Source organism: Rutidosis leptorrhynchoides, chromosome 6 (genome assembly GCF_046630445.1).
Source record: "Rutidosis leptorrhynchoides isolate AG116_Rl617_1_P2 chromosome 6, CSIRO_AGI_Rlap_v1, whole genome shotgun sequence".
Taxonomy (NCBI): Eukaryota; Viridiplantae; Streptophyta; class Magnoliopsida; order Asterales; family Asteraceae; genus Rutidosis; species Rutidosis leptorrhynchoides.
This window is the reverse complement of record NC_092338.1, coordinates 56,535,569-56,557,951: the sequence shown is the minus strand read 5'-3', so window position 1 is coordinate 56,557,951 and position 22,383 is coordinate 56,535,569. Positions and strand designations below refer to the sequence as shown.

General features: G+C 34.9%; 1 protein-coding gene across 1 annotated transcript; it reads left to right on the top strand.

Annotated features, from left to right (window-relative positions):
• The first annotated feature begins 15,777 nt into the window (after positions 1-15,777).
• LOC139852681 (uncharacterized) lies at positions 15,778-22,312 on the top strand. Its single transcript, XM_071842005.1, has 14 exons — positions 15,778-15,974; positions 16,209-16,242; positions 16,376-16,585; positions 16,681-16,817; positions 16,894-17,043; positions 17,813-17,914; positions 20,191-20,355; positions 20,513-20,623; positions 20,718-20,812; positions 20,913-21,036; positions 21,169-21,258; positions 21,405-21,449; positions 21,543-21,863; positions 21,973-22,312. The coding sequence occupies exons 1-14, from the start codon at positions 15,930-15,932 to the stop codon at positions 21,997-21,999; spliced, it is 1,656 nt and encodes a 551-aa protein (XP_071698106.1). The 5' UTR covers positions 15,778-15,929; the 3' UTR covers positions 22,000-22,312.
• Positions 22,313-22,383: the final 71 nt, after the last annotated feature.

The window sequence follows — 22,383 nt, the reverse complement described above, 5'->3', positions numbered from 1 at the left end:
TCCAAGGATCCGTTGAAGCTAGATCCATTTTTCTCTTTTTCAGTAGGTTTATCTAAGGAACTTAAGGTAGTAATGATGTTCATAACATCATTCGATTCATACATATAAAGCTATCTTATTTGAAGGTTTAAACTTGTAATCACTAGAACATAGTTTAGTTAATTCTAAACTTGTTCGCAAACAAAAGTTAATCCTTCTAACTTGACTTTTAAAATCAACTAAACACATGTTCTATATCTATATGATACGCTAACTTAATGATTTAAAACCTGGAAACACGAAAAACACCGTAAAACCGGATTTACGCTGTCGTAGTAACACCGCGGGCTGTTTTGGGTTAGTTAATTAAAAACTATGATAAACTTTGATTTAAAAGTTGTTATTCTGAGAAAATGATTTTTATTATGAACATGAAACTATATCCAAAAATTATGGTTAAACTCAAAGTGTAAGTATGTTTTCTAAAATGGTCATCTAGACGTCGTTCTTTCGACTGAAATGACTACCTTTACAAAAACGACTTGTAACTTATTTTTCAAACTATAAACCTATACTTTTTCTGTTTAGATTCATAAAATAGAGTTCAATATGAAATCATAGCAATTTGATTCACTCAAAACGGATTTAAAATGAAGAAGTTATGGGTAAAACAAGATTGGATAATTTTTCTCATTTTAGCTACGTGAAAATTGGTAACAAATCTATTCCAACCATAACTTAATCAACTTGTATTGTATATTATGTAATCTTGAGATACCATTGACACGTATACAATGTTTCGACCTATCATGTCGACACATCTATATATATTTCGGAACAACCATAGACACTCTATATGTGAATGTTGGAGTTAGCTATACAGGGTTGAGGTTGATTCCAAAATATATATAGTTTGAGTTGTGATCAATACTGAGATACGTATACACTGGGTCGTGGATTGATTCAAGATAATATTTATCGATTTATTTCTGTACATCTAACTGTGGACAACTAGTTGTAGGTTACTAACGAGGACAGCTGACTTAATAAACTTAAAACATCAAAATATATTAAAAGTGTTGTAAATATATTTTGAACATACTTTGATATATATGTATATATTGTTATAGGTTCGTAAATCAACCAGTGGCCAAGTCTTACTTCCCGACGAAGTAAAAATCTGTGAAAGTGAGTTATAGTCCCACTTTTAAAATCTAGTATTTTTGGGATGAGAATACATGCAGGTTTTATAAATGATTTACAAAATAGACACAAGTTCGTGAAACTACATTCTATGGTTGAATTATCGAAATCGAATATGCCCCTTTTTATTAAGTCTGGTAATCTAAGAATTAGGGAACAGACACCCTAATTGACGTGAATACTAAAGATAGATCTATTGGGCCTAACAAACCCCATCCAAAGTACCGGATGCTTTAGTACTTCGAAATTTATATCATATCCGAAGGGTGTCCCGGAATGATGGGGATATTCTTATATATGCATCTTGTTAATGTCGGTTACCAGGTGTTCACCATATGAATGACTTTTATCTCTATGTATGGGATGTGTATTGAAATATGAAATCTTGTGGTCTATTATTATGATTTGATATATATAGGTTAAACCTATAACTCACCAACATTTTTGTTGACATTTTAAGCATGTTTATTCTCAGGTGATTATTAAGAGCTTCCGCTGTCGCATACTTAAATAAGGACGAGATTTGGAGTCCATGCTTGTATGATATTGTGTAAAAACTGCATTCAAGAAACTTATTTTGTTGTAACATATTTGTATTGTAAACCATTATGTAATGGTCGTGTGTAAACAGGATATTTTAGATTATCATTATTTGATAATCTACGTAAAGATTTTTAAACCTTTATTGATGAAATAAAGGTTATGGTTTGTTTTAAAATGAATGCAGTCTTTGAAAAACGTCTCATATAGAGGTCAAAACCTCGCAACGAAATCAATTAATATGGAACGTTTTTAATCAATAAGAACGGGACATTTCAGTTGGTATCCGAGCGTTGGTCTTAGAGAACCAGAATTTTGCATTAGTGTGTCTTATCGAGTTTGTTAGGATGCATTAGTGAGCCTGGACTTCGACCGTGTTTACTTGAAAAATGATTGCTTAACAAATTTTGTTGGAAACTATATATTTTTAACATGTGAATATTATGTGATATATTAATCTCTTAACGCGTTTGATATTATGTGATAGATGTCTACCTCTAGAACAAGTCCCATTGACTCACCTAATAATAATGAAGAGTCAAATGTAAATTGGAATGATTCGTGGACTGATTCACAAGTTCCCGAAGAGGAACCAGAAGAAGAGTCGGAACCGGAAGAAGAATCGGAACCGGAAGAAGAATTGGAACCGGATGAAGAAATAGAACCGGTGGGGGAAATAATAAAACGGTTAAGTAAAAGAAAATCCTCAACCAACCGACCAAGGTTAATTACGGTCAATGGTGTTTCCGCCAAGGAAGCAAAATATTGGGAGGATTACCAATTCTCCGATGAATCGGATTCCGACGAGAATTCCGATGATGTTATAGAAATTACCCCAACTGAATTTAAAAAGGCAAAAGAAAATAATAAGGGAAAGGGCATAAAAATAGAGAACTCTAATTCCAACCCCGATGAACTTTATATGTATCGTCAACCCCCGAAGTCCTTAAGTTGTAACAATGACCCGGGAACCTCTAAACTACCAGGTTTTTCTAAACCAATGTGGAAAACGACGGCTCGTATTAGGGGAACATCATATATCCCTAGAAACTTGGCAAAACGAACCAAAACCGAAGAAGAAGAAACAAGCGATTCGGAATAAGATAGTTGTATTCGTGTGGTGTAATATATGTAATATAGTGTGCTTATGCTTTATGATATATGTAAAAGTTGCTTGTATTAATAAGTATTTTTTTTATGAATCTAACTCTTGTCTATTTTACAGTATAAAAACATAAAATGGATAGACAACCCAATATTTTAAGAGACCTACCCGGAGACATGATTGATGAAATCTTGTCTAGAGTCGGTCAGAATTCTTCGGCACAACTATTTAAGGCGAGATCAGTTTGTAAGACATTCGAAGAACATTCTAAGAATGCCTTGGTTTATAAAAGGCTTTCGTTCGAAAGATGGGGGATATCACATTGGGAAATCCATAAGTTACGATGTGTTTACTTTGACGCATATATTGCGGGGAACCCAAATGCTATTTTACGCAATGGGTTAAGAAATTATTTTGACTCAATATATCCGAATATTAGACTTCCTGATTTAGAAAAAGCGGCTAACATGCAACATAAAGAAGCATGTTATGCTTACGGATTAGTAATGTTCGCTTCTCACCAAAGTGAGAACAAGAACATCGGGCTACAACTATTAAACAAAACGTTCCCACAAGTGACGGAGTCGGTAATTGGGGTAAGAAATGAGGTTTTTAGATTGTTACGGGACTGTTGGACATTACGTAACCCTCATCCCTTTGACGACGTTACAACACGCTGTCTTATCAACGGCCATAACGGTTATGTTCCACAAGACCAAGGATGGGAAGTAATCCTAGTAAAACCAGAATGCATGACTTGTTTCTGGACGTATGAATTACGTGTCTTTATTGCCTTTGCTGAACGACTTGTGTACTAGCTAGAATTATCTTCACAACCATCTTGTATCAAATTTATTGTGTGCTATATTTCATGCTATATGTAAAATAAACGGTATTGTAAGTTTGTAAAATATTGTGTAAAAGTTTGAACGTGAAATATTATTATAATCAGTTTTTCATATAGAATTGTAGTAGTTGAATTGTATATTAGCTACTAAGTATGAACTTAACGGGTAGGTACTACCCGAATTTAAACTTATAAAACGCTAATATGAAGAAAAAGCTTTTATAAATGAGTTCATATTATGCTACGAAATACTATTAACTACTCTTAATATTCTGTATGATTAACTTGTTCCATTTGATTATTTTGAAGGAAATGGCACCGACTACTCGACACACCGTGAATATGAATGAAGAGGAATTCTGTACTTTTCTAGCTTCAAACATAGCCGCAGTACCGGCTGCGCCACATACCAACAATAACCTTGGATCTAGCAGTACAGGAAATCGTGTAGGATGCACCTACAAAGAATTCACTGCCTGCAAACCTTTGGAATTTGATGGAACCGAAGGACCGATCGGATTGAAACGGTGGACCGAGAAGGTCGAATCGGTGTTTGTCATAAGTAAGTGTACTGAAGAGGACAAAGTGAAGTACGCTACGAATACCTTCACAGGTTCTACGTTAACATGGTGGAATACCTATCTAGAGCAAGTGGGACAAGACGATGCGTACACACTACCGTGGTCAGCATTCAAGCACTTGATGAACGAGAAGTACCGTCCCAGAACCGAGGTCAATAAGCTCAAGACAGAACTTAGAGGGTTACGAACCCAAGGATTTGATATTACCACGTACGAAAGACGATTCACAGAATTGTGCCTATTGTGTTCGGGAGCATTCGAAGATGAGGAAGAGAAGGTCGACGCGTTTGTGAAAGGATTACCGGAAAGAATCCAAGAAGATATAAGTTCACACGAGCCCGCCTCCATACAACAAGAATGTAGAATGGCTCACAAACTAGTGAACCAGATTGAAGAAAGAATTAAAGAACAGACTGCTGAAGAGGCCAATGTGAAGCAAGTCAAAAGAAAGTGGGAGGAAAACAGTGATAAGAATCACCAATACAACAACAACAGCAATTACAACAATAATCGCAACAATTATCCCAACAATCGCAACATCAATCGCAACTACAACAAATGGCCCAACAACAACAACAACAACATCAACTACAACAATCATCCCAACAATAATAATAACCGCAACAACAACAACAATCAGAAGCAGCTATGCCAAAGGTGTGAAAAGTATCACTCGGGGTTCTGCACCAAATTTTGCAACAAGTGTAAAAGAAATGGTCATAGCGCGGCGAAGTGTGAGGTCTACGGACCAAGGGTTAATAGAACGAAAGGAACAAATGGTGTCGGAACGAGTAATGGCAGAATAAGGAGTGTCGGAGCAAGTTATGCCAATGTAGTTTGTTATAAATGTGGAAAACAGGGCCACATTATTAGAAATTGCCCGAACCAGGAGAACACGAATGGACAAGACCGCGGAAGAGTTTTCAATATTAATGCGGCAGAGGCACAGGAAGACCCGGAGCTTGTTACGGGTACGTTTCTTATTGACAATAAATCTGCTTACGTTTTATTTGATTCGGGTGCGGATAGAAGCTATATGAGTAGAGATTTTTGTGCTAAATTAAGTTGTCCATTGACGCCTTTGGATAGTAAATTTTTACTCGAATTAGCAAATGGTAAATTAATTTCAGTAGATAATATATGTCGGAATCGAGAAATTAAACTGGTTAGCGAAACATTTAAGATTGTTTTGATACCAGTAGAGTTAGGGAGTTTTGATGTGATAATCGGTATGGACTGGTTGAAAGAAGTGAAAGCAGAGATCGTTTGTTACAAAAATGCAATTCGCATTATACGAGAAAAAGGAAAACCCTTAATGGTGTACGGAGAAAAGGGCAACACGAAGCTACATCTTATTAGTAATTTGAAGGCACAAAAACTAATAAGAAAAGGTTGCTATGCTGTTCTAGCACACGTCGAGAAAGTACAAACTGAAGAAAAGAGCATCAATGATGTTCCCATTGCAAAAGAATTTCCCGATGTATTTCCGAAAGAATTACCGGGATTACCCCCACATCGATCCGTTAAATTTCAAATAGATCTTGTACCAGGAGCTGCACCAATAGCTCGTGCTCTTTACAGACTCGCACCCAGCGAGATGAAAGAACTGCAAAGCCAATTACAAGAACTTTTAGAGCGTGGTTTCATTCGACCAAGCACATCACTGTGGGGAGCTCCTGTTTTGTTTGTCAAGAAGAAAGATGGTACATTCAGGTTGTGTATCGACTACCGAGAGTTGAACAAACTTACCCTCAAGAACCGCTACCCACTACCGAGAATCGATGACTTATTTGATCAACTACAAGGCTCGTCTGTTTATTCAAAGATTGACTTACGTTCCGGGTATCATCAAATGCGGGTGAAAGAAGATGATATTCCAAAGACTGCTTTCAGAATACGTTACGGTCATTACGAGTTTATGGTCATGCCGTTTGGTTTAACTAATGCACCAGCTGTGTTCATGGACCTTATGAACCGAGTGTGTGGACCATACCTTGACAAGTTTGTCATTGTTTTCATTGATGACATACTTATTTACTCAAAGAATGACCAAGAACACGGTGAACATTTGAGAAAGGTGTTAGAAGTATCGAGGAAGGAAGAATTGTACGCTAAGTTTTCAAAGTGTGCATTTTGGTTGGAAGAAGTTCAATTTCTCGGTCACATAGTGAACAAAGAAGGTATTAAGGTGGATCCGGCAAAGATAGAAACTGTTGAAAAGTGGGAAACCCCGAAAACTCCGAAACACATAAACCAGTTTTTAGGACTAGCTGGTTACTACATAAGGTTCATCCAAGACTTTTCCAGAATAGCAAAACCCTTGAATGCATTAACGCATAAAGGGAAGAAATTTGAATGGAATGATGAACAAGAGAAAGCGTTTCAGTTATTGAAGAAAAAGCTAACTACGGCACCTATATTGTCATTGCCTGAATGGAATGATGATTTTGTGATTTATTGTGACGCATCAAAGCAAGGTCTCGGTTGTGTATTAATGCAACGAATGAAGGTGATTGCTTATGCGTCTAGACAATTGAAGATTCACGAACAAAATTATACGACGCATGATTTGGAATTAGGAGCGGTTGTTTTTGCATTAAAGACTTGGAGGCACTACTTATATGGGGTCAAAAGTATTATATATACCGACCACAAAAGTCTTCAACACATATTTAATCAGAAACAACTGAATATGAGGCAGCGTAGGTGGATTGAATTATTGAATGATTATGACTTTGAGATTCGTTACCACCCGGGGATGGCAAATGTGGTAGCCGATGCCTTGAGCAGGAAGGACAGAGAACCCATTCGAGTAAAATCTATGAATATAATGATTCATAATAACCTTACTACTCAAATAAAGGTGGCGCAACAAGGAGTTTTAAAAGAGGGAAATTTAAAGGATGAAATACCCAAAGGATCGGAGAAGCATCTTAATATTCGGGAAGCCCGAACCCGGTATAGGGCTGAAAGGATTTGGGTACCAAAATTTGGAGATATGAGAGAAATGGTACTTAGAGAAGCTCATAAAACCAGATACTCAATACATCCTGGAACGGGGAAGATGTACAAGGATCTCAAGAAACATTTTTGGTGGCCGGGTATGAAAGCCGATGTTGCTAAATACGTAGGAGAATGTTTGACGTGTTCTAAGGTCAAAGCTGAGCATCAGAAACCATCAGGTCTACTTCAACAACCCGAAATCCCGGAATGGAAATGGGAAAACATTACCATGGATTTCATCACTAAATTGCCAAGGACTGCAAGTGGTTTTGATACTATTTGGGTAATAGTTGATCGTCTCACCAAATAAGCACACTTCCTGCCAATAAGAGAAGATGACAAGATGGAGAAGTTAGCACGACTGTATTTGAAGGAAGTCATCTCCAGACATGGAATACCAATCTCTATTATCTCTGATAGGGATGGCAGATTTATTTCAAGATTCTGGCAGACATTACAGCAAGCATTAGGAACTCGTCTAGACATGAGTACTGCCTATCATCCACAAACTGATGGGCAGAGTGAAAGGACGATACAAATGCTTGAAGACATGCTACGAGCATGTGTTATTGATTTCAGAAACAGTTGGGATCGATATCTACCGTTAGCAGAATTTTCCTACAACAACAGCTACCATTTAAGCATTGAGATGGCGCCGTTTGAAGCACTTTATGGTAGAAAGTGCAGGTCTCCGATTTGTTGGAGTGAAGTGGGGGATAGACAGATTACGGGTCCGGAGATTATACAAGAAACTACCGAGAAAATCATCCAAATTCAACAACGGTTGAAAACCGCCCAAAGTCGACAAAAGAGCTACGCTGACATTAAAAGAAAAGATATAGAATTTGAAATTGGAGAGATGGTCATGCTTAAAGTTGCACCTTGGAAAGGCGTTGTTCGATTTGGTAAACGAGGGAAATTAAATCCAAGGTATATTGGACCATTCAAGATTATTGATCGTGTCGGACCAGTAGCTTACCGACTTGAGTTACCTCAACAACTCACGGCTGTACATAACACTTTTCACGTCTCGAATTTGAAGAAATGTTTTGCTAAAGAAGACCTCACTATTCCGTTAGATGAAATCCAAATCAACGAAAAACTTCAATTCATCGAAGAACCCGTCGAAATAATGGATCGTGAGGTTAAAAGACTTAAGCAAAACAAGATACCAATTGTTAAAGTTCAATGGAATACTCGTAGAGGACCCGAGTTCACCTGGGAGCGTGAAGATCAGATGAAGAAGAAATACCCGCATCTATTTCCAGAAGATTCGTCAACACCTTCAACAGCTTAAAATTTCGGGACGAAATTTATTTAACGGGTAGGTACTGTAGTGACCCGAACTTTTCCATGTTTATATATATTAATTGAGATTGATATTTACATGATTACATGTTTCCAACATGTTAAGCAATCAAACTTGTTAAGACTTGATTAATTAAAATATGTTTCATATAGACAATTGACCACCCAAGTTGACCGGTGATTCACGAACGTTAAAACTTGTAAAAACTATATGATGACATATATATGGATATATATATAGTTAAAATGATACTATGATAAGTAAACATATCATTAAGTATATTAACAATGAACTACATATGTAAAAACAAGACTACTAACTTAATGATTTTTAAACGAGACATATATGTAACGATTATCGTTGTAAAGACATTTAATGTATATATATCATATTAAGAGATATACATACATGATAATATCATGATAATATAATAATTTAAAATCTCATTTGATATTATAAACATTGGGTTAACAACATTTAACAAGATCGTTAACCTAAAGATTTCAAAACAACACTTACATGTAACGACTAACGATGACTTAACGACTCAGTTAAAATGTATATACATGTAGTGTTTTAATATGTATTTATACACTTTTTAAAGACTTCAATACACTTATCAAAATACTTCTACTTAACAAAAATGCTTACAATTACATCCTCGTTCAGTTTCATCAACAATTCTACTCGTATGCACCCGTATTCGTACTCGTACAATACACAGCTTTTAGATGTATGTACTATTGGTATATACACTCCAATGATCAGCTCTTAGCAGCCCATGTGAGTCACCTAACATATGTGGGAACCATCATTTGGCAACTAGCATGAAATATCTCATAAAATTACAAAAATATGAGTAATCATTCATGACTTATTTACATGAAAACAAAATTACATATCCTTTATATCTAATCCATACACCAACGACCAAAAACACCTACAAACACTTTTATTCTTCAATTTTCTTCATCTAATTGATCTCTCTCAAGTTCTATCTTCAAGTTCTAAGTGTTCTTCATAAATTCTACAAGTTCTAGTTACATAAAATCAAGAATACTTTCAAGTTTACTAGCTCACTTCCAATCTTGTAAGGTGATCATCTAACCTCAAGAAATCTTTATTTCTTACAGTAGGTTATCATTCTAATACAAGGTAATAATCATATTCAAACTTTGGTTCAATTTCTATAACTATAACAATCTTATTTCAAGTGATGATCTTACTTGAACTTGTTTTCATGTCATGATTCTGCTTCAAGAACTTCGAGCCATCCAAGAATCCGTTGAAGCTAGATCCATTTTTCTCTTTTCTAGTAGGTTTATCCAAGGAACTTAAGGTAGTAATGATGTTCATAACATCATTCGATTCATACATATAAAGCTATCTTATTTGAAGGTTTAAACTTGTAATCACTAGAACATAGTTTAGTTAATTCTAAACTTGTTCGCAAACAAAAGTTAATCCTTCTAACTTGACTTTTAAAATCAACTAAACACATGTTCTATATCTATATGATACGCTAACTTAATGATTTAAAACCTGGAAACATGAAAAACACCGTAAAACCGGATTTACGCTGTCGTAGTAACACCGCGGGCTGTTTTGGGTTAGTTAATTAAAAACTATGATAAACTTTGATTTAAAAGTTGTTATTCTGAGAAAATGATTTTTATTATGAACATGAAACTATATCCAAAAATTATGGTTAAACTCAAAGTGGAAGTATGTTTTCTAAAATGGTCATCTAGACGTCGTTCTTTCGACTGAAATGACTACCTTTACAAAAACGACTTGTAACTTATTTTTCCGACTATAAACCTATACTTTTTCTGTTTAGATTCATAAAATAGAGTTCAATATGAAACCATAGCAATTTGATTCACTCAAACGGATTTAAAATGAAGAAGTTATGGGTAAAACAAGATTGGATAATTTTTCTCATTTTAGCTACGTGAAAATTGGTAACAAATCTATTCCAACCATAACTTAATCAACTTGTATTGTATATTATGTAATCTTGAGATACCATAGACACGTATACAATGTTTCGACCTATCATGTCGACACATCTATATATATTTCGGAACAACCATAGACACTCTATATGTGAATGTTGGAGTTAGCTATACAGGGTTGAGGTTGATTCCAAAATATATATAGTTTGAGTTGTGATCAATACTGAGATACGTATACACTGGGTCGTGGATTGATTCAAGATAATATTTATCGACTTATTTCTGTACATCTAACTGTGGACAACTAGTTGTAGGTTACTAACGAGGACAGCTGACTTAATAAACTTAAAACATCAAAATATATTAAAAGTGTTGTAAATATATTTTGAACATACTTTGATATATATGTATATGTTGTTATAGGTTCGTGAATCAACCAGTGGCCAAGTATTACTTCCCGACGAAGTAAAAATAAGTGAAAGTGAGTTATAGTCCCACTTTTAAAATCTAATATTTTTGGGATGAGAATACATGCAGGTTTTATAAATGATTTACATAATAGACACAAGTTCGTGAAACTACATTCTATGGTTGAATTATCGAAATCGAATATGCCCCTTTTTATTAAGTCTGGTAATCTAAGAATTAGGGAACAGACACCCTAATTGACGCGAATACTAAAGATAGATCTATTGGGCCTAACAAACCCCATCCAAAGTACCAGATGCTTTAGTACTTCGAAATTTATATCATATCCGAAGGGTGTCCCGGAATGATGGGGATATTCTTATATATGCATCTTGTTAATGTCGGTTACCAGGTGTTCACCATATGAATGACTTTTATCTCTATGTATGGGATGTGTATTGAAATATGAAATCTTGTGGTCTATTATTATGATTTGATATATATAGGTTAAACCTATAACTCACCAACATTTTTGTTGACATTTTAAGCATGTTTATTCTCAGGTGATTATTAAGAGCTTCCGCTGTCGCATACTTAAATAAGGACGAGATTTGGAGTCCATGCTTGTATGATATTGTGTAAAAACTGCATTCAAGAAACTTATTTTGTTGTAACATATTTGTATTGTAAACCATTATGTAATGGTCGTGTGTAAACATGATATTTTAGATTATCATTATTTGATAATCTACGTAAAGCTTTTTAAACCTTTATTGATGAAATAAAGGTTATGGTTTGTTTTAAAATGAATGCAGTCTTTGAAAAACGTCTCATATAGAGGTCAAAACCTCGCAACGAAATCAATTAATATGGAACGTTTTTAATCAATAAGAACGGGACATTTCAATAACTGTCTATGTTGTTTAATTGTTTACCATATTTATTTTTGAAGACTATTTAAGTTTATATACTTCTTTTATTTTGAGCTTATCTGTTAAATATTCATTCATTCTTTTTGTAATTTCTCGATTGTATTCCAATATAATAATATTAATAATACTAATAAAAAATACGAAAAATACTAATAAAACTACTAATATAATACATTAATACTAATACAAATAAAAATACCCATAATATTAGAAGTAATACTATAAAAACACTAATATACTAATAATAATAATAAGTTGGTATTCTTCCTATAGCCGTGGGTACTGTTTGGCGACGTCTTGTTTCGAAGGTTGGCGCTGCTATGGTTGGCCAGTCTTTGGGAAGTTACTTCGATGGTCTTCAATTTGGTGTTGGTGTTTCTTCAGGTGGTGAGGCTATTCTTCATGCTGTGAATCGGTTGATTGAGGATCGTGGCTCTGATGTTGGCCTCTCTACGTTATTAGTTGATTTTCAAAATGCATTCAATCTTGTTGATCGTACGTTCATGTTACGTGAAGTTCGCCGCCTTTGTCCGAGCATTTCTCAGTGGGTTGAATTTTGCTACTCTAATCCAGCAAGATTGTATTATGGGAACCACACCTTATGGTCTTCTCAGGGGGTGCAACAGGGTGATCCCCTTGGTCCGCTGCTTTTTGCTTTGGTCTTACAACCCTTGGTTTCTAAAATCAGAGATAATTTTGAGGTTTGTCTTCAGGCGTGGTATTTGGATGATGGCACTATTATTGGGGACACTTTGGTGGTGGGGAAGGTTTTGCATTTGATTATGGGGGATGGGCCTCGTTTTGGGCTACATCTCAACGTTGAAAAAACATAAATTTTCTGGCCTACGGAGGACCCTCGCAGCAGGCAAGTAGGTGTCTTTCCTCCTAATATTGCTCGACCTTTAAATGGTGTTAAGTTGCGTGGGGCCCCCGCAAGTTCCGATCTTGGTTTTAGTAGTGAACTGGTGATGCAAAGGGTGACCAAGTCCATTGCGCTTATGGATAAGGTTGCTTAGCTTGATGATCCTCAGTGTGAGTTGTTGTTGCTTAGGGCATGTACGGGAGTTTCTAAACTCTACTTTACCTTGCGTACTTGTCCTCCTTGTATATTTGAGGCGGCTCAACGCGCTTTCGATGGAGCCCTTCGATCTTCCTTGGAGCGTATTGTTACTGCTTCAGGGCCTGGGTTTGGTGATTGGCAGTGGCGGCTTGCCACCTTGCCATTTGCATTTGGAGGGCTTGGTGTTTATTCTGCGAGAGATGTTCGTCATTATGCTTTTCTGGCTTCTCGATTACAGTCTGCTGGGTTGCAGACCAAGCTCCTACGTCATGCGGGTATTGTTGGTCTTGGTTGTGCTTTTGAAGATGCATTAGGTGTGTTTAATAAAACGGTTGGGTTTGATATTTTAGGTAATCAGAGTGAGGTCGCTGCCCCCATACTCATGAAGAAATTGGCAGATGTTTATTTCACAAAGGTTACCGCTTCTGCAGAATCCACTTTTTCATTATCTCCCCGACAATCGGCCTTATGGAAATCGCAGCAGGGTGATCACACCTCTGCTTGGCTAAGGGCAGTCCCTATTTTGGGGTTGGGTCAGACGATGAACGCAAAGACTTACCGATGTGTGTTGTGCTACCGGTTGGGTGTTCCATTGTTCTCTATCTCGACGGCATGCTCTGCCTGTTCAAGGGTTTTTACTGGGGATATTTTCGGGGATCACGCGGTGTCTTGTGCTGGTATGGTGGGTATTAAGCATCGACATAATGTTGTTCGGGATTCCCTTGTTGATGTTTGTTATCGATCTGGGATTTCAGCGAGAAAGGAGGTTGACATTGGGTTATCTGGAGGGAACGACAGGGCCCTCAGACCTGCAGATGTGTTACTTTATTCCTGGGATTGTGGTCGCGATGTTTGTGTTGACTTGACAGGGTCTTCTCCTTTGACACAGTCTGGGCTTTCTGACTTTGTCCCTGGACGTGCTGTGGTTGATGCGGCTCGTCGGAAGCGGGTCAAGTACGAATCTAGCTGTCAGGCGATTGGTTATGGTTTCATTCCTTTCTCATTTTCTTCCCTTGGGGAATTGAAAAAGGATGCTGTTTCTTTGCTAAAGCGGGTTCAGAAGAGTTCGATGGTGCAAGATATTGGTGCCGGTGCTGCTGCTCATATTTTTACTAGGATAGGTTTTGCTATTGCTAGAGGTGTGGGGGCCCAGATTGTCTCTAGACTTCCCACTAATTTTTTGTAAGTTTTAATACTTTTAAGTTTATAATAATAATAATAATAATAATAATAATAATAATAATAATAATAATAATAATAATAATAATAATAATAATAATAATAATACATACAAATAACACTAATAAAATATAAAAGTAATATCATTAAAACATGATAATAATAATAATAATAATAATAATAATAATAATAATAATAATAATAATATTTTTAATTTTTAATTATAATACTTATAGTACTATTTTAACTAATAAATATAGTATAATACTAATAAAATCTATTTCAAATAAAAATACTAATAATAATAATACTATTAATAATAGTAATAATAGAAATAAAAATATAGTTCATACGAATAAAAATGCTAATATTCATACTATTAATACTAATAATACTATTAAAATTATACTAATAATACTAACACAAATACTAATAATACAAATAAATATATAATAATATTAATAATAATAAATAATACTAAATAATAATAATACTAATAATATAATAATACTAACAAAAATACTATGAATAGTTACAAACATACTGTTAATACTAATAAAAAAACTTATAATACTTAATTATACTAATAAGACCAACAATAATGATAAAAATACTAATAATACTATTAAAATTAATAATAATACTAATATACTTACTACTACTATTAATAAAAATACTAGTAATACTAATAAAATACAAATAATAATAGTAATATTAATAAAATACTATAAATACTAATAATACTGTTAATAATACTAATATAAAAATTAATAATACTAATATTTAATAATCATATTAATATTAATCTTTCTAACTTATTTTTCAAAAAAGATCCTTTTATGAATATTTCAGTTCATTGTCTCCCTCTACGGCTACTTTGGTTGAAGACCTATTCTCTAACGTTATAACTTACAAAATTGTTAATCTGGCTAGTAAAGAGATTAATCGGGAGATCGACGTTTATGAAAAAGGGAGGTCCTTAAATGGATTGACGTTCGCTTGGTTGGATTGGCGATGTAGCTTGATGTGTTTAGTTGGTTGTTAGCCGAATGTGGTGTTTGTTTTTGTTATATATGTTGGTTATCTATTTGTTTAGCAAGTCTCGTTTTTATTGTATGTAGTTTATAGGTTTTTGCGCCGCTGTTCGTTAGGTTGTATCAGTTGTGTTGAGGCTCAGCATTAAATAGTTTTAGCTCGTTTCTCATTTTCTTGGTTCGAGCCTCTTCATTTGTTCGTTGTAATTTTGGTGGAGAACGTTTTATTTTGAAAAACGTTTTCATTCCTATATGAATTTACGTTATTTTTTTTTTTAAATAAATTTCAATAAACCTTATGTTGTAGCTTATGTGGTAGTGGTCTGCTTCTTTTAGCGAGAGATCAGAAGTTCGACTCTCGTGGGGTATAACATTGCACACAAGGTTGCCCCTTAACCATTGAATTTCAGTCAATGGTGCCTTCCGTACATCACGTTGCGAGGCAGTGGGGCTGATGTTTACCGCTCATGCTCTCGGATTGGACCGAATTTTTTTCTGAACAAAGGTTGAGGATGGATTATGCAACACAGGAAATGAATGCATGAGTGATTTAGTCATGCACAGCTGTTAAAAAAAATCAATAAGATCTGTGCACACAAGGATAATAAAGACAAAACACTTTTCAGTACACACCTTGAAATTAGCATCATGGCGGCTTAAAGATACACAAAATTAGTCCTTCAATTCACAGGTTCTCCTCAGATTTAAAACGAGCAAACCTTAATAACAAACGCCAACAATTTTTTCATATGAAAATATGAATTAAACATACAGATATACGCCTTCTTCTAATGGCTTCGGTCCGCAAACTCGTTCCTCTTCGTGCTTCGCTTCTGGTATCATTTTTCTCTCTGTTTCATATATAAATCAAATCAAATATTATGAAATGTGAATTTGTATATATATATATATATATATATATATATATATATATATATATATATATATATATATATATATATATATATATATATTGTTTTCATGTATATAAATTGGCGTTGTTTATGAAATTATGTTCCGAATTTAATTACTGTTACTTATGAATTGCATCTGTATGGATCTGATTGCAGTTGTCTGGATTTCAAACTTCTGGACTTTATAGAGGTACCTATATGGCTATATATCTAATTTATTTATGTGATTGTTTAATGTGAAAAGTGCCTCATGTGATCAATTGTATACATGTGATTAAAAATATTGTGTGATGGAACTTATAGTTTTTTACATTGGAAATTAGGGTTTAGAGGAGGTTGTTATAGTCAAAACCCGATCAGACCGAATGATCAAAGTGTGGGGAAGTTTCTGGAAGAAGAACATGTATGTGACGTCGGTTGTTTAGATTCGAATGACGAGGTAGCTAAAATTAGGGAAAAGTTTGATTTGGCCAAACAAAGGTTTCTCAATATCCCTGATGCTTTGGGTCGAATGCCGAAAATGAACCCTAAAGGTAGCAATGTTGTATATTTTATCATAATTGCTAGTGAAGTTACACAAATTCGGGAATTTGATTACTGTTGTCTTTCTTAATGTTGTTAATTTCAGGTATATATGTTAACAAGAATCTCAGATTGGACAGCATACAAGTTTACGGGTTTGATTATGACTATACTTTGGCGCATTACTCACCTAGCTTACAAAATTTGATCTATGATATGGCAAAGCAATACTTAGTGGATGAGGTACGTATTCAGTTTGTTTTGAGATTGTTTAAGTTAATTGTTTTATTTTATTGCTCAGTCTGTTTGTTTTTTCTAGCTTAAATATCCAGATGGCTGTTTGGCGTCAAAGTATGATCAGAGTTTTCCGATTAGAGGTTTGTATTATGATAAGTTAAAAGGGTGCCTTTTGAAGTTGGATTTTTTTGGATCAATTGAACCAGATGGATGTTACTTTGGCCGACGCAAGGTCTGCATTTTTATAATATAAGTTGTCATTTCAAGGTTTTCGTATTGTAAAATCAGTGTGTTACGTGCAATACAAAGTTTCAGTGCATAGTATGACTCAAAGGTTGTTTTAGACTTTTAGTATTACCACATCATCTATAGATTTGAAATTTTTTGCAGTTGCAATCTATCAATATAATATCTTAATTCTAATTAAGCAACTTAATTATAATGTGATTAGTTAAACTCAGGGGTTTGTTTTTCCTTAACTTTAGTTTCTTACAACGATCTACTGAGTACTAGGGCTGTGCAATTAGGTTTAAACCCCACAAGGTGTATTTCATTTTTGTGCTTCATCATGCACCCGTTGCTGACATTTTGACTATTTGTGATCTAGATAGATCGAGTATTTGAGTGTGTTCTGTGAAACGATATATTCTCAAACCTTCATAGAGGAAAATGAAAAATAAAAAATAAAATTCAGGAGGTATATAATCGTATGTTCAAAACAAATTTTTTAGGATAAGAGTGAAAATTTAATCAATTTCTTTGGTGAAGATATCTAATCCTTGTACTTGATAAAGTAGAAACCTACATGTAATAGTTCTCCTATATTTCATAATTGTATTAATCATGATAGCTAAGCAAGACTATTATTATATTACCAATAGGAGTAGATTAGTGTATGCTATACTGCTATAATACTTTCATACCTTCCACAAATAACATGTATTATTAGTTTTAGAAAGAATATAACTGAAGTTGTTCGTTATTTTTATTTTCGTTAACAGCTTAGTCGAAAGGAAATTGAGGAGCTCTATGGAACACGACATATTGGCCGTGATCAAGCGGGGGAACTTGTAGGCTTGATGGATTTCTTTTGCTTTAGCGAGGTTCGTCTTCCTATATTTACGTTCTAGTGAAAATACTATTTATTTACAAGTATCTGATGGTGTGATGAGACAAGGGAGGTATCTGTTTTCTAACATACGGACTCATCATTTGTCAGAACATGTAACATGAATAGAAAGTCTGGACAAAAATTCATCACTAAATTTTTGCTTAAGATTTAAGCCACGATGATCATAAATTATCTAAAATTCCTTCATGTTTTGATTAGCATAAAGAATAAAGAATGGCCTTGCTAGTTGTACAGATAGTTTGTTGACCTAAGCTTACCCGGTTGTATTGTACAAAGGTTATGCAAGGCAGGTCACCAACACAATGATGTCTGTCTTTAATAAAAGATTGGTTACAAGGCAAATATGATGATGTCGGCACCCTGTTGTTTGATCATAACATATGGATCCCGGAAACGGGATTTGAAGGAAAATGAGATTATTATATAAATAAATATGCCACACAAGATTTTATCTTTTCTGCAACTAATTTTTCTGATTCAAGTGGCCCCCAGCTGTGAGCTTAAACTAGGTTTTAAAGATCCAGATTTTTTTGTCCATTGTGGAATTGCATATCATTAATTAGTTTTTCATTCATTTTCCGTAAATAACATGAACTTTTTGATTTTTAGTTCATGCAATTTTGTCCAAACTATCATTTGGCTTATCCTCGCATCGTTCGGTGCATCTTGGGGCCATTATGGCTGAGGACGACCTTCTTTGCTATTGAGCTTAGTTGGTTGTCACTTAGTTACGTGGTTTCGGGGATGTTTACCGTAAAGGTGCATGAGTGGTGTTTGTTTTGTTCCCGGTGGTTGGCTCTTTGCTTGCGCAACAACTTCCACCTGGCATGCCTTTCGAGTTTTGTTTCAGTAACTTTTGGCTCTATTTATTGAGGTAACAACAAGCGTCGATTTATTGGCGACTTGACTGCCGCGTGGAGCCTATATTGAACCCCAGGCAGGCTTTAGAACCCATGAAAATTTGACCCCACCATTTTCATGGCGTCTCTTTTTATCCCGTTTTTATTTGTATTATCCCGTTTTTATTTGTATTACGTTTTTTTTTTTTTTTTGGAGGTCCTCTCGGAAGCAATCTCTCTACTTTGGAGTAGAGAGGAGGATGACTTCCTCTCTCGGTGGGTGGAGAATTTTTTCTCAACTCGTGGTTAGAGGGACGACTTCTCTTCTATTCTAGGGTAGAGGAAGGATTGTCTACATCTCACCTCCCCCATACCTCGCATGCGCGGGATTGGGTATTGTTGTTGTTGTTGTTGTTATCATTTGGCTTATTTTTTTTTAAGTCTATTCATTTTTGTAAGACATCATTTTTATTATAAAACCCAAATTCATCAAAAGTTTTTAGCCAAACTTTATTGTTTAAGAAATCAGTGAGCACCTCAACTATTGATCATTTGAAAGGATTTATCGACCACCATTTTCATTCATCAGAAACCAAATTAAACCCCAAATCAATTCCGAAAACTCAGCTAATTTGGAATAAGAATTCACAATCTTGCAAGGTTCATTATCCGTACAAAAGTTTGAATCTTGCAAGTCTTTTGATGCTTATGTCATTATTAATACTATACTATTAGAGGTAATAATGGTGAATTTAGTTGTGATGATACCCATAAGTTTCTAAGTATGTTTAGAGGGAAACTTAATGAATCATTTGTTCAAAATAAAAAGTGAAAAGAAAAATACCTATTACTTTCCGTGGCCATCAAAAACTCCAAAGAAGTGTATATTTAATTAGACCTAACCCCATGCACTAGGTTATCGTTCATAACCTAATGCGACGGGGTTAGGCCTATATTGAATATACATTTCTTTGGAGTTTTGGATAGCCACGGAAACTGACAGGTGTTTTGCCTTTTGGTCTAATTTAATGATTCACAATTTATCCCTCTAAACTTATTAAACAACTTATGGGTTTATCACAACTAAATCCACCATTTATTATCTCTAATTGCATTACTAATGACATACTCATCTGAACACTTGTAAGATTAGCTTTTATACGGACAATAATCACTGCAAGATTGTGAATTCTTCTTCCAAGTTAGCTAAGCTTCGGAATTAATTTTTGTGTTTGAATTGGTTTCTTATGAATTAAATTGGAGGTCAATCAATCCTTCCAATTGATCAATAGTTTAGTTGCTGTTTTATTTCTTGAATAATAAAGTTTGACGGGAAACTTTTAATCGGAAACCTTTTGAACTTCAAACTATCATTGAGCTGAATTGATTTGGCTTTCCTTTTTTCTAGGTATGCCTTATTGCAGATGTTGTTCAGTTCTTTGTTGATGCCAAGTTGGAATTCGATGCTTCTTATGTTTATCAAGATGTTCGTCGTGCGATTCAGCATTGTCACCGAAGTGGCTTGGTTCACAGGGGAATTCTTGCCGATCCCCGCAGATACCTAGTTAAGAATGTACGTTTTGTGTGCCAATGTCATCCGTATTTAGTTTATGTTCATCGATAAAACCTAATTTTGAGACACCAACATTATTTCAATTTGTCTCTTATCTTACATAGTTTTCGAGTGCCCTGGTATCTGTAGTTATTCATGATTTGCATATTCATTGCAGGGACAGTTTCTATCTTTTCTCAAAATGCTGAAGGAGAATGGGAAAAAGCTATTCTTAATGACCAATTCTCCCTACTATTTTGTTGATGGTGGGATGCGCTACATGTTAGAGGTGAATCTTAGAACATACAATTATATTTCTTATTTTATTATTTCGATTGTTTGCAACTGTAAAGTGTCTAAAAGTTAGTTTCTTGTTGAATCAGGATTCATTGGGTGGAGATTCCTGGCGGGAACTTTTTGAAGTTGTGATCGCCAAAGCCAATAAGCCCGATTTCTACACTTCTGAACACCCATTCCGGTTGATATACTCGTCTCCATACTTCGTGTGTTTGCGTTCATGGTCTGTATGGTATTATACTGATGAAATTTCAATAAAATTTTCCTTGAATTTTACGCAGTTGCTATGATGTAGAAAAGGATAACCTAGCGTTCTCGAAAGTGGATAAGTTTCATCCAGACAAAATTTACTACCATGGATGCCTCAAAACCTTCTTAGAGATTACAAAGTGGAATGGTCCAGAGGTATTTTTCAAAATTCGCTCTTCATGTTAATATGTTAAAATTAAAGATTCACGTGACATACCAACTCTTGAATTTGCATTCTAAGATATCAGTTTTTAGATACACTAACGTTCGTTAATCTAAGAAATGCAGGTAATATATTTTGGAGATCATCTTTTCAGTGATCTGCGGGGCCCTTCAAAAGCTGGCTGGCGTACTGCTGCAATAATCCACGAATTAGAAGTACGACTTCTTTTACATGTTACTATCTTTGACTATTAATAGTCAACCCCACTTATTTTGAGCTTCCAAAATATCAAAGTTTAGAGAAACAATCAATACTTATATATTTGCACCCCTGAATGTTGTCTATTGGTTTATGTATGCAGCATGAGATAAAGATACAGAATGAAGATAGTTACCGTTTCGTACAGGTATATCTGTAACTGTAATTAATTTTTACACTAGTATCCCATGCTGTAACATATTCATATCACTTTTTTGACCAGTTATGGTTCTGAATGCAGGCTAAGTTTCATATCATACAAGAACTGTTGGGTAAATTGCATTCAACTGTATCTAACAGTTATACTTGCGATGCTTACAAGTCTCTGTTGACTGAACTAAACGACGAGAGACAGAATGCGCGCCGCACGATGAGAGATATGTTTAATGAATCTTTTGGTGCCACATTTTTAACGGACACTGGTCAAGAATCAGCGTTTGCGTATTATATCCATCAGTATGCTGATGTTTATACCAGTAAGCCTGAGAACTTTATGTTCTATCAACCAAATGCATGGCTTCATGTTCCATATGATGTTAAGATCATGCCACATCATTTAAAGGTATGCTTTTCCTTTACGATTCAGTATGCAAATCTTGTGTGCTGTCAAGGTTTTTTTTATGTTTACGTATGGTCTCAACTCTCAAGTATTTGCTATTTGGTTCTTGCAGGTTTCATCAAGCTTGTTTGGGACTTAATGTTGCAATTTGAGTTTAGGAGTATGATGAAAGGAAGGAAAATACACGCGTAAAATGATGGAGGTGAAGGTGCAATTTTTGGGACGTTTCGTAGCTAAACTATGTACAGATTCATTGATTTTTTTAGAAAGTCAAAGTAGCGTTCAATGAACAAAAAGCGAAAATTAAACACTACCCCTTCAACACTAGACGATCCCACTATTTTTTTCTTCCGCGAGGAAACAACATTTACTGGTCAAATAATTCCATATCTTACTTAAGTAGAACAGGAAATTCGTTCATTTCATAAGCATGTATTTACTTTAATAACAGATATCAAAGTTTAAAATGCAATTTGCATTTTTTTCGGTGTTTTTCTCTTCGACGTTCCCGGTCTTACTAAAG

Bases quoted from the DNA above. Each gene is read 5' to 3' on its own strand.
- LOC139852681 (XM_071842005.1), top strand. From the start codon at position 15,930: ATGGCTTCGGTCCGCAAACTCGTTCCTCTTCGTGCTTCGCTTCTG. The intron at 16,818-16,893 runs GTACGTATTCAG...TGTTTTTTCTAG, and splicing joins AGCAATACTTAGTGGATGAG to CTTAAATATCCAGATGGCTG. The intron at 20,813-20,912 runs GTTGATATACTC...AATTTTACGCAG, and splicing joins ACTTCTGAACACCCATTCCG to TTGCTATGATGTAGAAAAGG.